Below are 21,266 nucleotides of genomic sequence, written 5' to 3'. Positions count from 1 at the left end.
ACTCATCTTCAGAGTTTGCTGGACCATTTGCCAAATTGCCAAAGAAGTTCCTCCTTGTTGTGTCTCATCAACATCATCATCATAAGTCAGATAAGCAACAACGCAGCCCTCACAAAGTGTATAAGGTTGGTTAGGCACCTACTGTGAATTCCCCAAGTCCATCGCACGCATTAGGCAATTAAGATTTGTCATGAATGCATCCATATGAATAAATCTCGATGATGATGATGAGAACTACGACGACGACGACAAAGAAGACATCAATAGGAACGGACGACGACAGCGAACGCCGGGACGGGTGTGCAACATCATTTCTCTGCCAATTCAAAGACTGCCTCCAATGGAAAAACTCTTCCCGAATGACATTCTCAATTAGGTATGTGCGTACGGCATGTGTCTGTGCCTTTTCAGCTCTGGTCATGTGGACAGGCCATATACGCAAAGTAAACAAGGAACGAATGTGAAAAGGTGAAAACTTAATGCAAATTCCAAGCAAAACATCTTACGTATGTCTATTTAGGCCCTTTGAAGACAAATTACCAATTTGTGCAAATTATTTTATTCTCTATATGATGTAGAACACAGTGGAACAACTTAATATTTAAGCGAGAAAAATTGGTTAATGAGAAAATCGTTTTTAAGTCAAAAATGTTCAAGTAGATTTTGTGCCTCAGGAAAGCCAAAGTGAAATGATTTAAAAAAGTGATGGCCTAAGTGTTCAATGTTTGTATCGTGAGCGCCATCGAAGACCGCTTTTATTTGATATTAGCTTTCAGTCTTTTGAACTGATCTTCGTGGCGATTACAATACAATAATAAATATTCGAGCTATCGAGTTTTCAAAATAAATACGGTCTATATTTATTTATGCTTGTCATCGATTTTTGTATCTTTATCGCTGTCACAGGACGTTATCGCTTTCACGGAAAGTTATCTATACTACAGATTAACTTAGGTTGATTTTTTGAAAATTGAAGTGATATTTTTTAAAGATTATAAAATGCTCTTTAGGTTGGTAAAACTATTTTAACTGCCGTCAAGTAATAAAATTTCAAGAACTGAAGTCACCTAGCAAAATGAAGATTGCTTAGCGATAAAAATGAATTTCGGTTGAATCAATACATGATCAATACAACTGCAACATTCGGTTGGTGGGATAAATGATCGGTTCTTCCTTAAAAACGATGTTGGCAATAACGTTACAACCAGTGGTGAGCCATAATTACTCACTTTATAGTTCATCAATTAAACAATTATGATGTCCAGACGCTAAGTTTCAAGAAGGTGCATTATTTCAGACAGCTCGTGTCACAATTTCATTATTGAAGAAAACGTTTGGTTAATGCTTAGCTTCACGTTACGGACCCATTGGCCTCCAAAATTCGTGCGATTTAACTCGGCTTGACTATTTTTTGTAGCTAGTCTACACCGAAAAGTTCAAAACACGCCGCGTTATTGCCACAAGTAGGTATTAGAAAAACGGACCTCCAGATTAGACTAGCTACGAACCAGTGGTGGCCTTATCCCGGAAATATTATTATAATTATAACTCCATAAGTTTATATGTTGATTGAATTGATAACAATTCAAAAAATAACATCTTTATTTATTCTAAGAAAGACACCAGAAAGACTTCGTTTGGCACTTTAAACCGATGCAGTTTGCCAGATCCTTTTTAGTTTTATCAATATTTTAAAATGTGCACAAAATTGGCTACCACATTTTGAGATATTGGAAATCAATTGTTAATTTCCTAGAGGAAGTTATTGCCATCAGTCCGATTAGTGAAATAGAAAATGTTAAACATTTTTCTGCGTTTCAAGACCCGTAGAATCAAAATCAAATATATGAAAGTCCGTACGTTCAGCTTTACATTTTTCATCGATCGTCTTTTTCTCAAGAACCAGAAGAGATATTGAATTCATATAAATGTTTTTCACAAACAATATAAATAATCAATTAAATTTAAAAACAAAATTTTTGTATCTCAAATATTTTACGAATAAAAAAAATGATAACGTTTTTGACATCTGGTAACATTTTGAGAAAAAAGGAGCAGCAAAAAATAAAATCCTTAAATAGAGCTACCAAGATTTTCGACACGATTTCCTTGTCAAAAATTAAAGATATTGACTTCAAACTAATTGTATGTTAATCAAAATATTAAATGTTTAAAATAATCCAACAACTAATCTATTTTAAAAATAAGAATCTACAAAAAGAATTATGCAAAAATGGTTCGATTCAAATATTTTAAAAATAGATGAAGGCATTAGTATTATTTACTTTCAAAATGTTAATTATTAACGCAGGATTATGTTATAGAAAAATCCAATTTTTTGTATAAGAAATAAATACTTTCAAAAAATGAGCCTTAAGTTTATAAAAATTGGTACTATACTTAAAATTTCGGAAACAAAAGCAGATACTGAAATAGAAATCATATGTCAAATATTTTTGTTAACATTTAGTTATTTTTTTTTTTAAATATCAACTAAGGACTATTTTTTTAAAACACGAACACATCAGAAACAATAAAAATTATAATAAATGATTTACGACTTAAGTATTATAAGAACAAAAAAAAAATTAAAATGTTGTTATATGTAAATATTTTGTTAAACTTTTACAAAAATTGACAGTAGAACACGAATAGGAAGTTATCAGTGGGGGTTACAACCTGTTTTAAACTTCCCCTAGGAAGTTATTGTAATGGGTCCAATTTTTCGAATTGAAAATGTTGACATTTCTCGACGTTTCAAGGTCCCTAAAGTCGAAATAAAAGATTTTTAGAAAGATGTCTGTTCGTACGTCCGTTCGCGACGTTTTTTCGTCGTCCATAGCTCAAGGACCAGAAGAGATATCGACTTAAAATAAATGTTGTTATACAGATAAAAATGAAGAAAGATGCAGAAAGGTCTCTCAAGAAAATTGCGTAGGGGTTTTTATTTTTAGCAAAGCAGTTTAAAAAAAAGGTGAACATTTTGGTTAACCCTAAATATCTTACGAACCAAAAACGATAGAGACTTGAATTAAATTTTGTATTACATATTTTAACGTGATACCAAACCAGTATATCTTTCGAAAAAATCTGAAAAAAAATTGTCACCTCGAAAACTTTACGAATAAAAAATAATTTCATCTCTAAAACAATTGTTTGCAACGAAAAATATTGTTTTTAAGATTTGGTAAAATTTTTAGAAAAATCAAATTGACAGTTTTTTTTATAAAAAATACAAGCCTCAAAGTTGGTAAAAATTGAATTTTGACTCAAATATCTTTTCAAAAATTTGAGATAATGGCTTCTAAATAATTGAATCTTATACAAAATATTGTTTTCTACATTCGTTAAAATTTCAAGAAAATTCTAATTGACATTTTTTAACAAACAATACAAACTTAAAAGAAAATTTAAAAAGCGTTGGTAAAGATTGATTTTCGACACAAATATCTTTTCATATAACTTAACTTATTTTAACTTATTAAAAATATTTTTTCGGAACAATTTTAAGAAAAATTAAATTGACGTTTTTTGTACAAAAAATAAAAACATAAACAAAAAAATTACTATAAGTTAGTAAAAACTGATTTTCTACTCAAATATCTTTTCAAAACTTTGAGATTAAACTTCTTTTATCTTTTAAAAATATTATTTTCAACAGTTTTTAACAAAACAGAATCGCTAGTTTTCGATATTCAGTGGTTTTTTTTTAAATCCAACAATTCATTTTTTCCAAACAGAAAATAAAGTCTACAAAAAATAGTAGGTACGAAAATTTGGTAAAAATTGATGTTCGGTTCTTGATTTCTCTCAAATTAATTTTATTCATCCAATTTGTTAAAATTTAAGAAAAAGTTTGTTTTTGATTAAAAACCTTTTTAAAAAAACTAGATTTTCAAATTAAACTATTTCTTTATATGAAAACTGTTGTTGGTAATTTTAAAATTTTTAAGAATAATTAAACTGACAACTTTTTTTAACCCAACACAAAAACCTACAAACTTTTAAGTAAGACAAATCGACAGACATTATGGGAAGTTATTAGTGTGGGTCGCATCCCTCTTATTGGATTTGCCACTGCAGTCGCTTCGGTTTGCCTACATGACGAATATGAGTTGCGTCCTTGGAAAACCAATTTGTTTTTTAACGTATTTGCTTTCCAATGGATACAGATAGTTTAAATAAAAAAGAAAACGGCTGTCAAACCTCCAACAGGATGTGTAAAAAAAACTTCAATTTTAATCCAAAAAAAAACATTTCCGGATCAAAAAATTAGTATAGTTACATAGATATTTTCTTCTATTTCTATTTCATAAACATTGACAGTTGCGAAAGGTGACAATTTGTAAATTTACAACTTGACAAATGTCCAAATCTGTTCCGTAAACAATTTGACAATTAACAATACCCGAAAATCAACATATTTTGGTTTCAGAAAGAAATTGTGATGGAAATAAATTGTCAAGTATTTTCCCACAATTTTTAGGAATTTTCCGACAAATTTGTACTTAAAATTCAGTTACGGTCAAGTGTTGACATTGATTTTGGGAATAAAATGTTTTTAATTTCTGAATGCAACTTTACTTCAGTTTTTTGGAGAATATTATTCATTTCAAAATTTTATGTTTTATGGACTTCACTTTTTGATAATAAAACACGATTTTGTGAACAGTGATATTTTTAAAATGAAAGACTGCCAGCGTTCTGTTAATTATAACGAAAATATTGAAAATTAAAAAAAAAAATTATTTCATCATTTTTGACACATTCAAGACTATACATTAAAATAGTCATGAAAAAATTGTCCGTAAGTATAAGTTCATTGTACTTGTTTGACAAATTTGTCACCTGTCAATATTTTATGAAATATACATAGATTTGTCAAACGAAAACTTTGTTGAATTGTCAACTTGTATTTGTGTGACAGAATACAGTTGCTCACAGCTTATTTGATACAGTGTTTATTTCCAAAATAAAAACAGTATATCTCTTAAGTTAAAATATATATGTATGTCCGAAATTTAAATGTAGGTTTGCAGACCCATGTTCAAAGAGCAATTTGTAATTTTTTAATTCCTAAATTAACGTCCATATTCTTCCTACTAAGAGGAAAACGCAATTTTTATCGAAAAAATACCTCATAGCCTATTTGATACAGCTAACTTAGTGGACCTACGTTCTAAATCTTCACGCAATAGTTTACCCTTTATTTTTATTTTCTGTTGCTCATTTAGTTCGAGATCAATTTTTCATAATTAATAGTGTAATTTCGTAAGGCAAAATAATAAATCAAGTCTTTGTTTCAAAATGGGTCGTCGCGAAACAATTGAACAATCAACCAATGGGAAAAATTGCAAATTGAAAAATGTGTCAGTTTCAGAGCCTCAAAAGTGCAGAATATAATAGAGAGATTTATTCATGAAAACCGTATTAAAGACAAGGAAACAAATCCAAAGTTATCAGCCCCCAAAATGGCTAATGAGATACAACAAGAACTAGGGAAGACATGCTGTGCTGAAACCATTCGCCGTGTGCTTCGCGAGCATGATTCCAATGGGCGAGTCGCTCGTAAAAAGCCTCTGATCAGTAAGAAAATCAGAGTAGCCGCCTTGCCTTTGCTAATGAGGACAGTGTGATTTTTGCTGACGAATCTAAATTTAACATTTTTAGGTACGTAACTCAAAACGAAGAACCTAAAAGCAAGAGTGGAGCATAGTGGAGTAAGCGTGAAGGTATAATCTTGTATGCAGCAAGGGTTGGAAATTTGGAATTTATTGAAGGGACGATCGAAAAAATATGTACCTAAACATATTAAAAAATAATTTGATGCAAAGTGCAGAAAATTCAAGATAATGACCCGAAGCAGAAGTCAGGAATCGTGCAGATATGGTTCATCTGGAATTTTCCTCACTTGATGACACCCCCGGAGCAGTCACAAGATATAAACGTGATGGAAAATTTGTGGGCTTTGTTGAATATTAATATACGAAGACATAACATTTCAAACAAAAGTGATCTGATAAAGGACCTTCTAGAAGAATGGCAGACAATTACAACGGAAATAACAAAAAAGGTTGTTGATTCCGTGCTAAAAAGATAACAAGCTCTTGAAGAGGCAAAAGTTTACCAAACTAAGTAATGGAATGTTAAGGATTCTTAAAACTCGCAAGTTTTTTCTAAAAAAAATGATCTTGTATCAAATAAGCTGTGGCATGAAATTTAAGGAATTTTTTTTCTTTGTTGACGTACATATATTTAGACTTTCTTATATTTTTTGTTTATTGCTAAGTGTTTTGAAGTTAATTTACTTTTAATTGGTTATTAGGAAAGATGAGAGCGTCTTAGGATGCTTCGAGAGAAAAATTCTTCGGGTGATTTTTGGTCCCGTGAGCATAGATGGAGAATGGAGGAGAAGATATAACGACGAACTGTACGGGCTGTACAGCGACACTGACCTAGTTAGCAGAATTAAAGTCCAACGGCTTAGATGGCTAGGTCATGTAGAGCGGATGGACATCAACGCTCCAGCCCGGAAGGTCTTCGAATCCAATCCCGAGGGACGGCGCAGTAGAGAAAGACCGCGACTCAGGTGGCGCACGCAGGTGGGAGAGGACCTCAACCAACTTGGCGTGCGAAACTGGAGACAGCTAGCTAGGGACCGAGCTGGCTGGAGACGCTTGTTGCCTGAGGCCCAGGTCCGCCCTGGACTGTAGCCACCTTAAGTAAGTAAGTAAGGTTATTAGGAAGTAAATGTTGTTTTTGGTTTTCTATCACTGAATTTTATTCATATGAAATTACCAAATCAACCTTCTTAAATTAGGCACAAACTTTTTAGCTTTTGTTTGGTGCTTAACATGGAATGACGGAACTATATTTGTGATCGTTTACTAACGGCTGATAAACGTAAACTAATAACAAATTATTTTTTCAAAACAACAATAAAAACATACAAACAACAAAAACGAAATTTGCACATGAAAAATAACTGCAAGCTATTAAACTAACTATAAAGGGTTAAAGGTGTTTTTCTAAATTGACAATCGTGAAAGAAAATTATTATGAAACTTCGTATTCATTTATAAAATTTGTATGTATGTATACAATTCTTTTAAGACACTAACATCAAACTACCAATAAAAACTTAATGTCTTCATTTAAATATCATCATTTAAATAAAATCTAAACTATTACCATAAAACTGAAGGTTGCTTCCTCAGGCCACTTATTTTTGTGTTCCTTACATCAGTGACAATTTCAGATAACCTCGAAATGAAACATCAAGTTCATTATTTCCAACGCAACACGCCTTTCTTGAACTTCAACATTAACATACACGTACATAAATCATTCCATTTTGATATAAAATTGGGCATTTTTATAGCCAAATATACCCCACTGTCGGAGCGGCGGCCGGCGCGCGAACGTACATACATAGCATCAGCAGTGGCAAGCATTCAGTTTGATTAAAAGAAGAAAAAGAAAATATCACAAGATAATCATCCAGAAATGACATAAGCCACCGTTGATGATGATGTGATGGTGGAGCTTGCTCTCAAATGAAAATGATGACGGATGCATGTGGAGCGTTGACATCCAGCCCTGCGCTGGCACTCGCTCTAGGTAAGCAAAAACCCAGCATTACCGCTACCGGCAGTCGTCGTCGTCGCTTCGTACAAACATCAGAATCAAAATTGAACATCGAAAGAGCCAACACACCACCCTTTGCTCCGCAGCGACCAAACACCACTCTGCGACATCGACGACGCGACGCGACATCCAACCAAAACCATGTAGACAGAATAATTTCACATTCGAAATGTTTTGACTTATGGCACGTGCATAGCAGCATGTCATTGTTTCCACGCTCTCTCATCTAATTACTTTTGAATATTTATAGTTTCGAAAGTACTTTTGACAACGAGGAGAAGATACCGAACCCCGGAGTCTGAGGCTGGGACTGGGCAAAGAGGCAGCGACTAGGTTCGGTTCGGATAGTCGGCCTTTTGATGATGCATATGGTATTTAGTCATGTTCGGATGGTTGCCTGATTTGACATCTTGGAATTTGCTCAAACATTTCTTCATTAACGGCGATGTCGCAAGATGACAGCTACAATGACAGAGACCACGATGACGACATGTCACTTTGTTGTACTGTCAAAGTGTGTAGTTGAAATGGCAGAATACGGAGTTGGTACCTATTTGTACATGGAATGTGATTGAGATTGAATATGGAGGAATTTCGGTGTCGCGACTTCTTCGAATTTCGAAGACATTACGAGTATTTGTCACGTTTCTTCTGGTGGCTCATGGAGCTGGGAGTTGATGTTCTCTGTTAGATAAATGCAATGATTATTCATTCAGAGTGATGCTGATGGATAATTTGACACGAATTCGATTTATCAAATACATTCATGTCTGACACGTGTGATTTCAATTCTGATTATGATTTTGACATTTGATACGATTATGTTGTTTTGTTGTATTTTGTTCGAAAGAAATTCCACGTTATGGGAAATGTTCCTTTGAAATGTAGCACCAGCACAAAATAATGACAGAAATTGATATTCAATTCAAGTGCCAATCAAAGATTATTATTATTGGTAACATTGCGGGACGCGTTATTGTCATCGTCCTCGTCATTGCCTCGGATCATCATCGTACCGGTTATGCATTATTCGAATCAGCAATCAACTAATACTAAATGCAAAATTTATATCAAAATATGAATTGATTTATGACAAGGTGTATGGTTTAGATTTATTTTTGTAACCAAAGTGAGGTTGAGTTTGACAGCTGCTATGGTTGTTGATTTTGAGAAGGTGTTCAAAAACACCAGGCAGGTGTTTAATGTAATTTATTTTATTATTGTTCTTTTTGTTTCTATTGAAAGATTCATGCGGGAAATTAGTTTCAAATTGTTGTGGGTATAGTTCTTCACATAGATATAGAAATAGTGTTAAGATAGTTAAGTCACGTTTTATCGAACAATGCCAATTTGCTATTAGTAGATATAATATTGAAATTGACTCTGACATCAGTCTTCTTGGCTCTTCGCAAAATATGACATGTGAAAGTTATACGTTTTAGTCAAGTTATGAGGTTGTAATTTTAAAATCGTGATGGGAATTTCGAATAATTTTTTATTACTTTGAAGAACGTACGAATACGTTAGTTAGTTACAAAATAAGGGAGGTGGTTTTCTATTTTTGTTTTGTAATGTGTAAATTACAAAATTATCATTGAAGATAATTGAAAAACTTATTTGTAATAATAGAAATTTGGAGGTTTGTTTTTATGGAAAAAGGCGAATTAGATGAATGTGGAGACGGAATTGTTGGTTTAGAAGACTTTAAAGAAAGTTAGAAAAGTATTGAGCTTCAATTAAATTTAACTGAGATAAAACGGCACTTATTGATCTAGTGGATTTTTCAAGAGCTAACTGAAATAATTTATGGATCATTTATTTCCAAGAATTGTCAACTGATTCAAAGCTTTTTTTGAAAATAAGCTACACAACTTATTGGTATATAAAGTATCTTTGTGGCCTTTCGTTCGGTAACAACTGTGAATAGGCTATTTTAGGATCGTGGTAAATTAAGTCTTAAGAAATCTGAAGTAGATCTGTCATATTACAAGCTTATGCCAAGAATTTTTAAAGCCACGTGCATCGCTGACAACGAAGAGCTTAAAAAGATTTAATAATAGAGGCTATAAACGTGAAATGTGTCCACTCTTATTTGACCAACCTTACGTTATGGTTGTTTTTATGGTTAAAACAAAAAATCTGAAATCTATAACGAAAAGTCAAAATCTTAATCATTTTGCGTGTTTTTTTTTTTGGGAAATTTTATTTAAGAATAATTTTTCTAAATCGAGAATATGGGCTAAAAAAAACAATTTGGAGTTCCGCGAACTAAGGAGCCCAAAAATAATGACCGCATCATTATATTTTAAAATTTAGTTTAGTTTAGAAAGTCTCCAAAAATTTCAACTTTGCGACTTAATTTAGGGGGTAAGGGGTGGAGATACTAATTAAGAGTTTCGCTAACTTAGGAAGCCAAAAAGAGCCCTAAATTCCCTAATCATCAGTTTTTTGAAATTTTAAACCAAAAGGTGTGGTGTTTCCAGCTTGACGTCAAGCTAAGAACACCACAAGTTTGAGGGGGAAGGGGTTTTTGAACCATGCCGGGAATACGACGCTTAATAAGACCAAGAAGAGCCCTAAATTTCAGCATCATTATATTTTCGAAATTCGATTGTGGTGTTTCCATATTTAGGGACCTACAAAATTTCACGAAAATATTGCTTGGAGTAGTCAATTAAATTTGTCAATCATCTTTAGTAAAACATTTCAAAATTTCCTTAAATTGTTGTTTTATGTACATATTTTTTCTGTAAATAACGTTTCTTGATTTATAGCGAAATTGATACTAGTCCAAGAAAAATATCCCATTAAGTATTATAAACTTTGTTTCCCTTTAGCTAACGATTAAAAATGACATTATAAAACAGTGAAGGTGCTAGTATACAACCTTGTGGATGTTCATTTGAAATAAAAGTTAAACGACATATTTTATGGTAACAAAGTTGTTTTTTACAATTTTCAAAATTAAATAATAGTTGGTGTTGTTTTTTAGACGCGCGTATTTCAATTAGGCAATACTTTTTTCGAATTTGGTCTCTTTAACAGCTGTCACTTTACCGCTAGACCGTTTTTTAAGGGGTTATGTTATGTTATGTCGCTAGTCTACGCAGATGAGACCGAGATGGTTAAATAGAATATTTGGCATGTTATTGCTGACAAAATGCTCCAAAGAGGACCAGTACGGCAAAAACTTTTTAAAAATTGGTCTTCTAGGCAGGAATTAATTCGTTCCAACAGAAGCGTCTACTTACCAGAGTTTATTTCTTTTTTTCTATAACAACGCTCTATTCTTGGCCATAACGATTAAATATTTATTATTAAAGAAAATACCCTCTAAAATTAACAAGACTATCTAAAATAATATTTTGACGTAGAAAATATTGAAATACCTCTTCATTTAAAATTTAAAAAAATTGATAGGGTATTTTGTTGAAACCTTCAATTTGTTTTTTGCTAAGATTTCTTTAAATGGAGTATCGATAGTTTACGTCCAATCACCTGCTTTCAATTCACAGTGAATTTTCACAGAATATTAATACAACGAGGAGAAATTCCAACATAAATTCGTCTATTGCCTTGACCCAGTTTGAGTAACAATTTTGTTTACATTAAAGGAAAGAATTCCGGAGCATAGTTAGTATCTCAAGTACAAGACCACAGTCTCGTAATTTTTGGGACCCGAAAGACCTTCGTCCTTCCCCCAGTATATTCAAACATTCACTTTTTCTAAGACTGTGACAGACATGCTTGTGTTAACCGTTTATTCTCTAGCTTCTCTCCCAACCGATTATTCCGTGCCTCCGTGCCTACTTCCTTCTAAGGGTGCCATGGATCAAGCTTGTGCCGGATGGCTGGTCATACATCGGAGTTTGAAAACTCTAAACCCAAGTTTGTTTTGCTTTCTTTGAGAAAACCAAAAACACCAACGAGTCTACCTCAGGCCCATGGCGGATCCAGAGGGGGGTTCGTAGGGGTTATGACCCCTAATGGGAGATAATTTTGTATTGTTGTTGGAATTCCCTTCAAATAAAAACTAATCGCATTGAGTTAATGGATATCACCTATATTATATTTTGAATTATTTATTTTTTGAGTATGAAAACAAATTTTGTATTTACTTTCTAAACTGTGTTGCAAAAATGTACCACCTTTAACTGAGGGCTCGACCGAGACCATAACACGAATTTGACATTCAGCCCTATTCTCAAAAATTTAGCACAAATTCATCAAATTTTGACCAATGGACGATCCAAGGGGGAGGTCATATGAGCTATAAAGCTTATGCAGTTAGTAATTTGACGGCATGCATCAAAAAGTGGTTTGCTGTCAAAAAAATTTTAAATGTTTGTAACTTTAGTAATGCTTTAAATGATTTTTAAAAATTTTTTTCCAAGAAAAGAGCGAATATTCAGATTTTTAAGAAGAAAACTTAAATAAGGTGTATTCAATTTTATATTAAGTTGTCTTTGAATTCCTGAAACTAGCTTTCAATTTCATATTATTTTTTGTATGTACATGAATAGTGAACATTGAAGTGATTTTTACTTGCGACACATAGGAACTTTGCATATGGCATGTATTGCATTCGTAAAAAATTTCGATTTAAACATTACATTACGATGGTAGAAAAGTCAAAAAAAGCGGGTCCCCCCATTTCATCCGTCTGTTTGTCATGGCCCCTAATGCCTTAACCCCTGTGCCGATTGAAACTAAGCCGATTAGCTTAAGGCGTGTTTTTAAAATAACATTTTTTTTGGTGTAAATTCGAAAATTCGATTTTTTTCAGAAATGAACCGATAGATTTGTTTAGAACTTTCTCAAATTTTTTTCTTAATTCGGCTTCTTTCTACAAGAAAACATATTTTGATATTGCTCCAGAAGGGTACTCCTCATAAAGCCGTTTTTTGTTTTCAAATTTTCTCAAGAACTTAACCAACAGATTTCAATAATCTTGTCTTTCAATGCAAGCTCTTGTCGATACTCTAATTTTCAAATTGATGATGATTTTTGAAGACCGAAAATGTAATTTGTTTTGTTTTTTCTTAATGATATTTAAATTTTTGAGAAAAATGTATTTTGCAGGTATTGCAGCATTGATATAAATGGCAACAAAAAAGAATATATTCTGTTTGGAAGCAAAGTTTACAAACAATTTCGTACATTTCTTCATGAAAACAATAAAAACCCTCTAAACTTTTGTGTTTCGCACTTAAATATGACATATTTAGAAAACTGTTAGATTCTTGGAATGCTTTTATATGAAAAAAGTCTATTTACTTAAGTAGTTAGACTATACCTTGTTAGAAAATAGCGTTTTAAAATAATTAAATAACTAAAGTTGTCACTTTAGCCCTTGAAATGTGTACATTTAAGGTTAATATGTTAATTATGTTATTTAAATGTTGTTAAACTCCTTTAAAGAACATTTTTAAGCGTTAGGTATAATATTTCCAAAGATTTAATACCTTCCACTCATTTTAAAGAGTTTTGACCAAAATTTGTTTTAAAACAAGTTTCAAAACTATGACTGTCAAACTTAAGTTTATCTGGAACAATTTCTCAACAACAGAGCACTTTAGTTTCTTAATTAGTTTTCTATTTTTAGTAACTCTTACATAACGCCTGTCCTTTTTTTTAAGGATAAAGCTTTTCCTTACAATTTGTATCACAATCAAATTATGCTTAAACTATTTTCAAGTCCTTTATCGATGTCTAGATAGAGAGGAAAACAAAACTTTGTACTTCAATAATCAGTCACCGACAAATTCGGCAATTAATCATTGCAAACACTGTCTAAAAAGTTTCTAGTTTTTATCATATGAAACTGTCCATTAACAAATCACATGGTAACATAAAAATTAGGTCTAGTTTCTTGAACAATTTTATAGCTACGATCTTCCAAATATAACCATAAAATTTGTCACAATTAAAATGCCATATCAATTAAGACCGTTAGAATAATGTCATATAATCCTATAAAACACCATCAACACAGCATACAAATTCTAATCATAATGACTTTCGTCTTATGCGTTTAAAATACCCAGCTCCTATTTTATACTAAATACGTCTACAATAAATTTCCAATTTAAGTGAAAGATTTATCGAAAATATACACCACCATGTAAAGAAAAATCCCCTTAAAAAGTCGTATATTTATCCATTCGCAGACACTTTACACACTTAATTTTGATTAAGTTGGATGCATTTTCTATCCAAACTCCGCATGACTGTGACTGTTTTCATATAAAAAGTATTAAATGAAGATTTACAACGACTTGAATGTAACTGCAATAAATATACAATTTAAGTGCAATATTCATAAATCAAATGATTAATCATCGCGCATGATGATGATTTCTGGCGATCATACGCGTCAAACTCACGCGCAAGCAAGAAAAAGTAAAGTAGAACAAAATCAAAAACAAAACATCGTGGATTCAGTTTTTAATTAAAATCTCTTCACTTTAATTTAATTTTCGAATTTACCGAAAGTCTTGAAAAAAGAAAAAAACAAACGTCTTCACTGGAAATGATGATCATCAGAAATGCCTTGCCTAGCCCAACCTCTTATTCCATATTTTTATGAGAGCATATTAGACTTGGTGCACTTGTGAACGAAATTTCAAAACCCCCCTTTCCTCAACTTCCACTCAAAACCTCACATTGAGAATCTATGTGAATCTATTGAAGTTAAATCTGAAAAAAGATCACATTTGGGCGAGTAACGCGCGCTTGAGATACAAATTAAGGGTGACAGATACTCGACTGTTCAAATGTTTGCATTCTTCAGGCGGCGGCGGCGGCATGCGTCGAAAATGAGGCGCGCAACGAGTACTGAATGAATAATGTGCATCTAATTCAGACTAAGTCTTCAATTATTTATGGTCTAATTATGAAGATTTCATTTTGAGGAAATGGAGTATCTTTTTTTTTTTGGATAGGTTAAGATAAACATGGAGCATGATGATGCGAAGAAAATGAGATACTGCAGAAGCCACATATCACAGATCTTCATCTTCATCTTCACTTCTTCTAACTCTGCTGCTTCCAGTTTTGAATTCGATTTGTCTACAGGAAAGAAATGTTATACTCTCGTAGAAGAAAAAGATATTTACCCAAATATTTCTTCGTAGAGCATCTCGGCAGTTGGTGCTGGTCTGGGACGCCATCTGTGATCGGGTCTGTAATTGTTGGTTTGATTGGATTTTGGAGTAAACATTGATTTTAATCTTTGTTTTATTAGTTTCTCGTTCCAGTATAATTTCAACAAGTTTATGTACTTTGTGGTTGTTGGTTTATTTAGATTTTGAGGCTTTTGATGTTGCAAAATAAATTTTATAACTAAAATTCAACAACACGGTAACTTATATGGAAGTTAGTTATTTCAGATTTCACTATAAAAATATACGATTGATATTATTTTTGAAAGTTATGTTTCCAACTTTTATGGTAATAAATTTGGCAAAACATTTCTTTCTTTTTTTTTAAACTAATTGCAACACATTTTATGGAAGAAATGATTTATGAAAATTGCACTAGACAAATAATTAGAGAATAATTTTCCGGAAACTAGATCAAAACTTAAGTGAAAAAACATTTAACAAAGAACACGAGAAAACAACACTTTGGACTTGTTTCTGTTTTAAAATTTAATGGCAGAATATTTTTGATAAAATATTTCTTTCTATTTGCTTTATGGGCCAACAAAATAAAATAAAAATGAATTGATGTTATCTCAAAACGGTGCCTGGCTGATAAGATTTTAAGTAAATTTGTAGGTTTTTGTATTGTTTCGACAAGGGCACGTATTTGGTTTTTTTTTTTGGGTTTCTAAAGTTATCTTTTATGGAATGCTTAATTTGATATATAGGCCCATAGAGACAGGGTGTTTCGGATTAAAGAGGTACTAATTATAATATTGGTTGGATAAAACATAAAGTAAGCGGAACAAACATTAAGAACATAAGGCTAAGGATATTCTAACAAAGCAATGCAAATTTAAACGTGACATTATTTGTTTTTTTTCAGGTGTTAATATAATGAAAAATTAATTATTTTTTTTGAAAATCGGCACAAGTTAACTCAATTTAAAAAAAGAGGTTGGGATGCGACTCACACTGATAACTTCCCATCCCGTCTGTCGATTTGTCTTGCTTTAAAGTTTTTCTATATGTGCTGTTATCAATTTTTACCAAATTTGCGTACTATTTTTGTAGATTTTATTTTTTTATGAAAAAACGGACTGTTGGATTTTTAACAATATTTTCTGTGAAATAAAATAAGTTTGAAGCCAATGTTTTTAATTTTTGTAAAGCTATTTGACTCGAAAGAAAATTTTTACCAAGTTTTGTTAAATTTTTTTTAGGTTTTTATTTTTTTGTACAACAACTGTAAATTCGATTTTTTGAAAATTTTATCGAATGTTGAAAACAATATTTCTTATAAGATAAAATTAGTTTGAAGCCAATATTTCAAATTTTTGAAAAGATATTTGAGTCGAAAATCATTTTTTACCAGCTTTTGTTATTTTTTTTTTCGGTTTTTAATTCTTTGTAAAAAACTGTCAATTCGATTTTTTTCAAAATTTTACTGAATGTTAACAACAGTATTTTTTGAAAGATAAAAGTAAATTAAAGCCAATACCTCAAAGTTTTTAAAAGATATTTGAGTCGAAAATCAATTTTTACCAACTTTTATTAATTTTTGTTTAGGTTTAAACTTTTTGTAAAAAAAACTGTCAATTCGATTTTTCTCAACATTTTTCAGAATGTTGAAAATAATATTTGTTATAAGATAGAATAAGTTTGAAGCCTTAATTTCAAGTTTTTGAAAAAATATTTGAATCGATATTCAATTTTTACCAACTTTGAGTAATGCTTTTTTAGATTTTTATTTTTTATAAAAAAAAACTGTGTATTCGATGTTTCTCAAAATTTTATCAGATGTCAAAAACATTATTTTTCGTTGCACAAAATTGTTTTGGAGACGAAATCATATTTTAGTCGTACAATTTTGGAGGTGACAACATTTTTTTTTTAGTTTTTTTGATTTATAAAAAAAACGTAAAATGGATTTTTTTCAAAAAAAATATTTCTTTGATATCACGTCACAATATATTATATAAAATTTAATTCAAGTCTCTAGCTTTGTCGTCTTTGTTCGTAAGATATTTAGGGTTAACCAACATTTTCACCTTTTTTCAAACTGCTATGGTAAAAAAAACCACCCACGCAATTTTCTGGAGTGCCCTTTCTGCATCTTTCTGCCTTATTATCTGTATAAAAAAATTTATTTGAAATCGATATCTATTCTGGTTCTTGAGCTATGGAGGACGAAAAAAAACGTCGCGAACGTACGGACGCACGAACGTACGTTTACACGCACGCACAGACATCTTTCTAAAAATCTTTTATTTTGACTCTTGAAACGTAGAAAAATGTCAAAATTTTCAATTTGACAAATCGGACCCATTACAATAACTTTCTATGGGAAGTTAACAAACATTGTACTTTTCGTTAATCGAAAACTCTCGTTTCTCGAAAAATTATTTATATTACTTTTTGGTCGAAATTATTAAGTTCTTCGTTTTCAAAATATTCTTCAAAACTTTCCATTCGTTTATAAACTGATACCACAGCTTTTTAAAAGAAACGATTTTTGCTTAAAACTGTCAAATTCTGTTGAAGGATGGATACTTTGTCAATGGATTAAAAACTCTACAGTTCCAGATATTTTTGAAATTAACATAAATCAACGCGTTAAACTTTAACTTACAAATATTTGTTCTTTGGTGAATTCATCAAAATCAAAAATCATGGGTGCATTGTCTTGTTAACTATTATTCACTGACTCATTTTTAAAGCGGAGTAGCCAAAGGCATTTGGTTTTATTTTTAATTATTTTCATTAAGTCGGAGTTAATAAACATAGATCTTTGCTTGAATATTAAAAAGGAATAATATTGTTGAACGAATACTCATACAAGAGAAAATAAATAGTAGAAAAATTAAAATATAAACATTTTAATTAAAAAAATGTCTTAGGTATTCATTTACCCTGGAAAATTTACTTATCAGAAAAAAAATCAAGGAGTATTTCTAAATTTAAAAACTTTTCAAAAAACAACCGAGATTTATTCGGTCTTGAAAATTGTTTAAATCAAGCATTGTTTCTTACATTTATTAATATTATTTGATCTTTTAAATAAAACAATAGAGTGTTTGAATGATTTATACAGAATTTAATTATAAAATCTTTTGAGGACAAGTATTTTAATACTAGCGAGTAAGACGTAAATTTAGACTTTTTTGAATCCTGCGGTTTTAATGTTTGACGTTACATGATTTGACTCAGCCTATCATTCTTCCTTCTTAAAACCTTGGAAAGATTGATTGAAATTTACAACAGACATAACTTAAAACCATGTCTCATTTCCACAGCTCAACATGCTTACTCTAAGGGAAAATCATTAGAATCAGCACTTCATTCGGTGGTACGTATTATTGAATATTCCCTCGAATACAAAGAATATAACTTAGTAGCGTTCCTAGACATTGAAGGAGCTTTCAACAACGTCAGTTACCTGGCAATCACAACAGCAATGGATAAGCTGAAATTATAGAAATCACTCGTAGATCTTATAAGTCTCATGCTCAAAAGCAGGACAGTAACTTCTAGCATGAGAAGTTTTACTACAACCAGATCGGTGAATCGAGGCACCCTCCAAGGTGGAATCCTTTCGCCTCTTTTATGGAACATGGTAGTAAACGACTTACTTACATCATTGGAAGCAGAAGGTTTCAGGGTAATTGCCTATGTTGACGACGTTGCAATATCCGTATCTGCGAAGCACCTCCAAGTTCTCTCGGAACTCCTACAAAATGCCTTATGTAGGCTTACAAAATAGGCTAAGCAATGTGGCTTGGACGTCAATCCACATAGAACAGAATTAATACTCTTTTCAAGAAGATATAAAATTCCTCAGATTAGCCCAGCCAAGATAAAAGGAATACCATTAAGCTTTTCCGACCAAGCTAAATATTTAGGCCTCATTTTAGACAAAAATCTAATTTGGAAGGCAAATATTGATGAAAGTGTAAAAAAAGCTACTGTAGCGGTTTTTACTTGTAAAAAGGCCATAGGATCAAAATGAGGCTTCTCCCCAAAAATAACATACTGGCTATACACTTCGGTAATCAGACCGATACGTATGGTGGACCGCACTGGACAAGATAGTAAATCTAAATAAGCTCATCAAAGTCCAGCGGTCAGCAGATATGTTCATCACAGGAGCACTTTGCTCAACACAAACCGCAGCACTGGAAGTGCTTTTAAACCTAATACCTCTTGACATCTTCTCCAAAATGGTGGCAGCCAACTCATATGTGAGGCTTAGAGCCACCTCTCAATGGAACAGGAACAATACTGGACATTCTATTATTCTAGACAGTTTCAGATCTATCCCAGATCGCTTAGACTATACCACCCCAAAAATGGTATTCGGTATAAGCTTCCATGTGTCCATCCCTTCAAGATCCTCCTGGGAAGAAGAGAGACCCCTGGAAGACGATGCGGTATGCTTCTAAACAGACGGTTCAAAGACCGATCACGGAGTTGGAAGTGGTATCTATTCGGAACAACTGAATCTCAGTCTATCCTATAGACTTCCCAATCAATGTAGTGTATTCCAGGCAGAAGTAATGGTGATTAAAGAAGCACTATCCTGGCTCAAAGAAAACGTTATATCTTGCAAGGATATACGAATCTTCTCAGACAGCCAAGCCGCTCTTAAATCCACAAACTCTCAAATAGTCCACGATTGTCGATCATCTTTGAATGAGATGACGGAACAGTTTAATATTCACCTCATTTGGGTGCCGGGCCACAGAGACATTCCTGGAAATTGCAAAGCCGATGACGGTCAAAAGGCTTGATATCCCTGAGCAGACAAAGTATAAGCTATACAATTGGAATAATAGCAGGACACTGCCTAATAGGAAGACATGCTCTGAGGCTAGGGGTCTACACAAATGACTTTTGTAGAAGCTGCATGGACGAGGAGGAAGAGGAAACAATCGAACACCTTCTATGTACATGTCCAGCACTATCCATTAGAAGGAATAAGTTTCTCGGTAATCCCTTCTTCGATAATACAATTAAACTGACAACGTTTGACTCAAAACGTCTCTCTAACTTTATTAAAAGTACGAAATGGTTTTAGTATCACAATGGACCCTTGAGGTCTACGTGAATCAATGACATCTGGACAGCCACTCCTACCTAACCTAACCTAACACAGTGGCTATGTAAATGTACAAGTACTCAAAGAATGTAAAATGCGCTTAGTGTACACTTATGGTTAAAATTTTATAAATCAACGTTTTTTTGTAAAATAGGCTGAACAGCTCTCCAAACTAAAAATAACATCCTTTTACTTACACAGAAAAAAACTAATAAAAGTTCACCTGGGCGTATGAGTATTTTTGTTCTTATTGTGGACTATGAAATTATTTTTTTAACAAATAAATCAATATTAATATAGAGAAAAAAAGTAATAAATAATATGAATAAAGCGTTCTTGTTTTTCCGTCATTCGTTGGATAGTAATTTGCTATTGATCTCAAGTATTATGTAATTCGCCTTCCAAAGTTTAATGAACTACAAATATAAGTTATCGCTGCTTTTCTCAAAGTTCTCCTTAAGACCATAAAACAATTGCAGTAGAAACAAAAAAAAGTCACACAAATCACATTTCACCTTATCAATGTGAAGTTTTTTTTCTGTTATTGTTAAGTTTGATCAAAAATTAGCTAATTTAATAGAGTTTAACTAGAACACGACCTCACCAAAACGCTTGTAAAGTATTCAATATTATCTAGTTTTTTTCTCACCTGAGATATTTTAAGATTTGAGTTTGTTTTTTCATGCACTTCTCAAACCACTCTAATCATCGCACTTACGTCATTTCATGAGCTACTACTAGTTTGTCAGGCACGACAGTTTGACCTGTATCATTGCCATATACTAAGTTTGTGTCTAACTCGTCAGAATGTGTCAAGACTTGTTAACTTTTCAATTTATTTCTTTTTGAATTTAAATTGGCTATTTAAAATTATCAATTCTAATTATTATGTCAATTTTTTTAAAATGATAAATGGAATAATAAATTAGATTTAAAATTATGTTGAGTTCATCATCATTGATGGAAAATTTATGTAGGTTCATCATTATTTTTTATTCTCCTCTTTCTTGTTGTAAGCAAGTTGATTATGTATCGTATGGATCTTCTTTTTTTAAAGCAACCATCATCATTATATTTTACACAAAAAGGGTATCGCTATATATATTTGATATATGTATGTTGCTCTTAGTATCCATTTGTATTACCTTTCTTAACAAATAATACCAAGAATGATGCTCCTTAATTGCATCTTCATGCAGAATCAATCCAATTATCGTCTTCATATCCTAAAAGCTATGTGTACTGCTATTGCCAACATCATTACCCAAGCCTTTCCTCGTTTTTCTTTGTGCGCACGTTATAGGTCAGGAGCGTATTTAGTATGAAAAATTTAATCCTTTCATCAACAAAAAAATAAAATCATACACCAAGGACAT

The 21,266-nt window shown here is 32.0% G+C and overlaps 1 protein-coding gene across 3 annotated transcripts in view; it reads right to left on the bottom strand.

The window, feature by feature from the left end:
* Positions 1-21,266, bottom strand: part of LOC129949273 (uncharacterized) — a 174,515-nt gene that overhangs the window by 46,181 nt on the left and 107,068 nt on the right. The window contains exon 1 of one of the 3 annotated variants that reach the window (XM_056060626.1): positions 14,766-14,992. The exons of the other annotated variants lie outside the window; for them this stretch is intronic. Within the exon in view, the coding sequence (XP_055916601.1) occupies positions 14,766-14,869 (104 nt within the window). The 5' untranslated portion in view covers positions 14,870-14,992. Of the gene's footprint in view, positions 1-14,765; positions 14,993-21,266 lie in introns of those variants that run through there. 3 annotated transcript variants of the gene reach the window in all.

Source organism: Eupeodes corollae, chromosome 3 (genome assembly GCF_945859685.1).
Source record: "Eupeodes corollae chromosome 3, idEupCoro1.1, whole genome shotgun sequence".
Classification (NCBI taxonomy): domain Eukaryota; kingdom Metazoa; phylum Arthropoda; class Insecta; order Diptera; family Syrphidae; genus Eupeodes; species Eupeodes corollae.
This window is presented reverse-complemented; position numbering and strand designations above follow the sequence as displayed.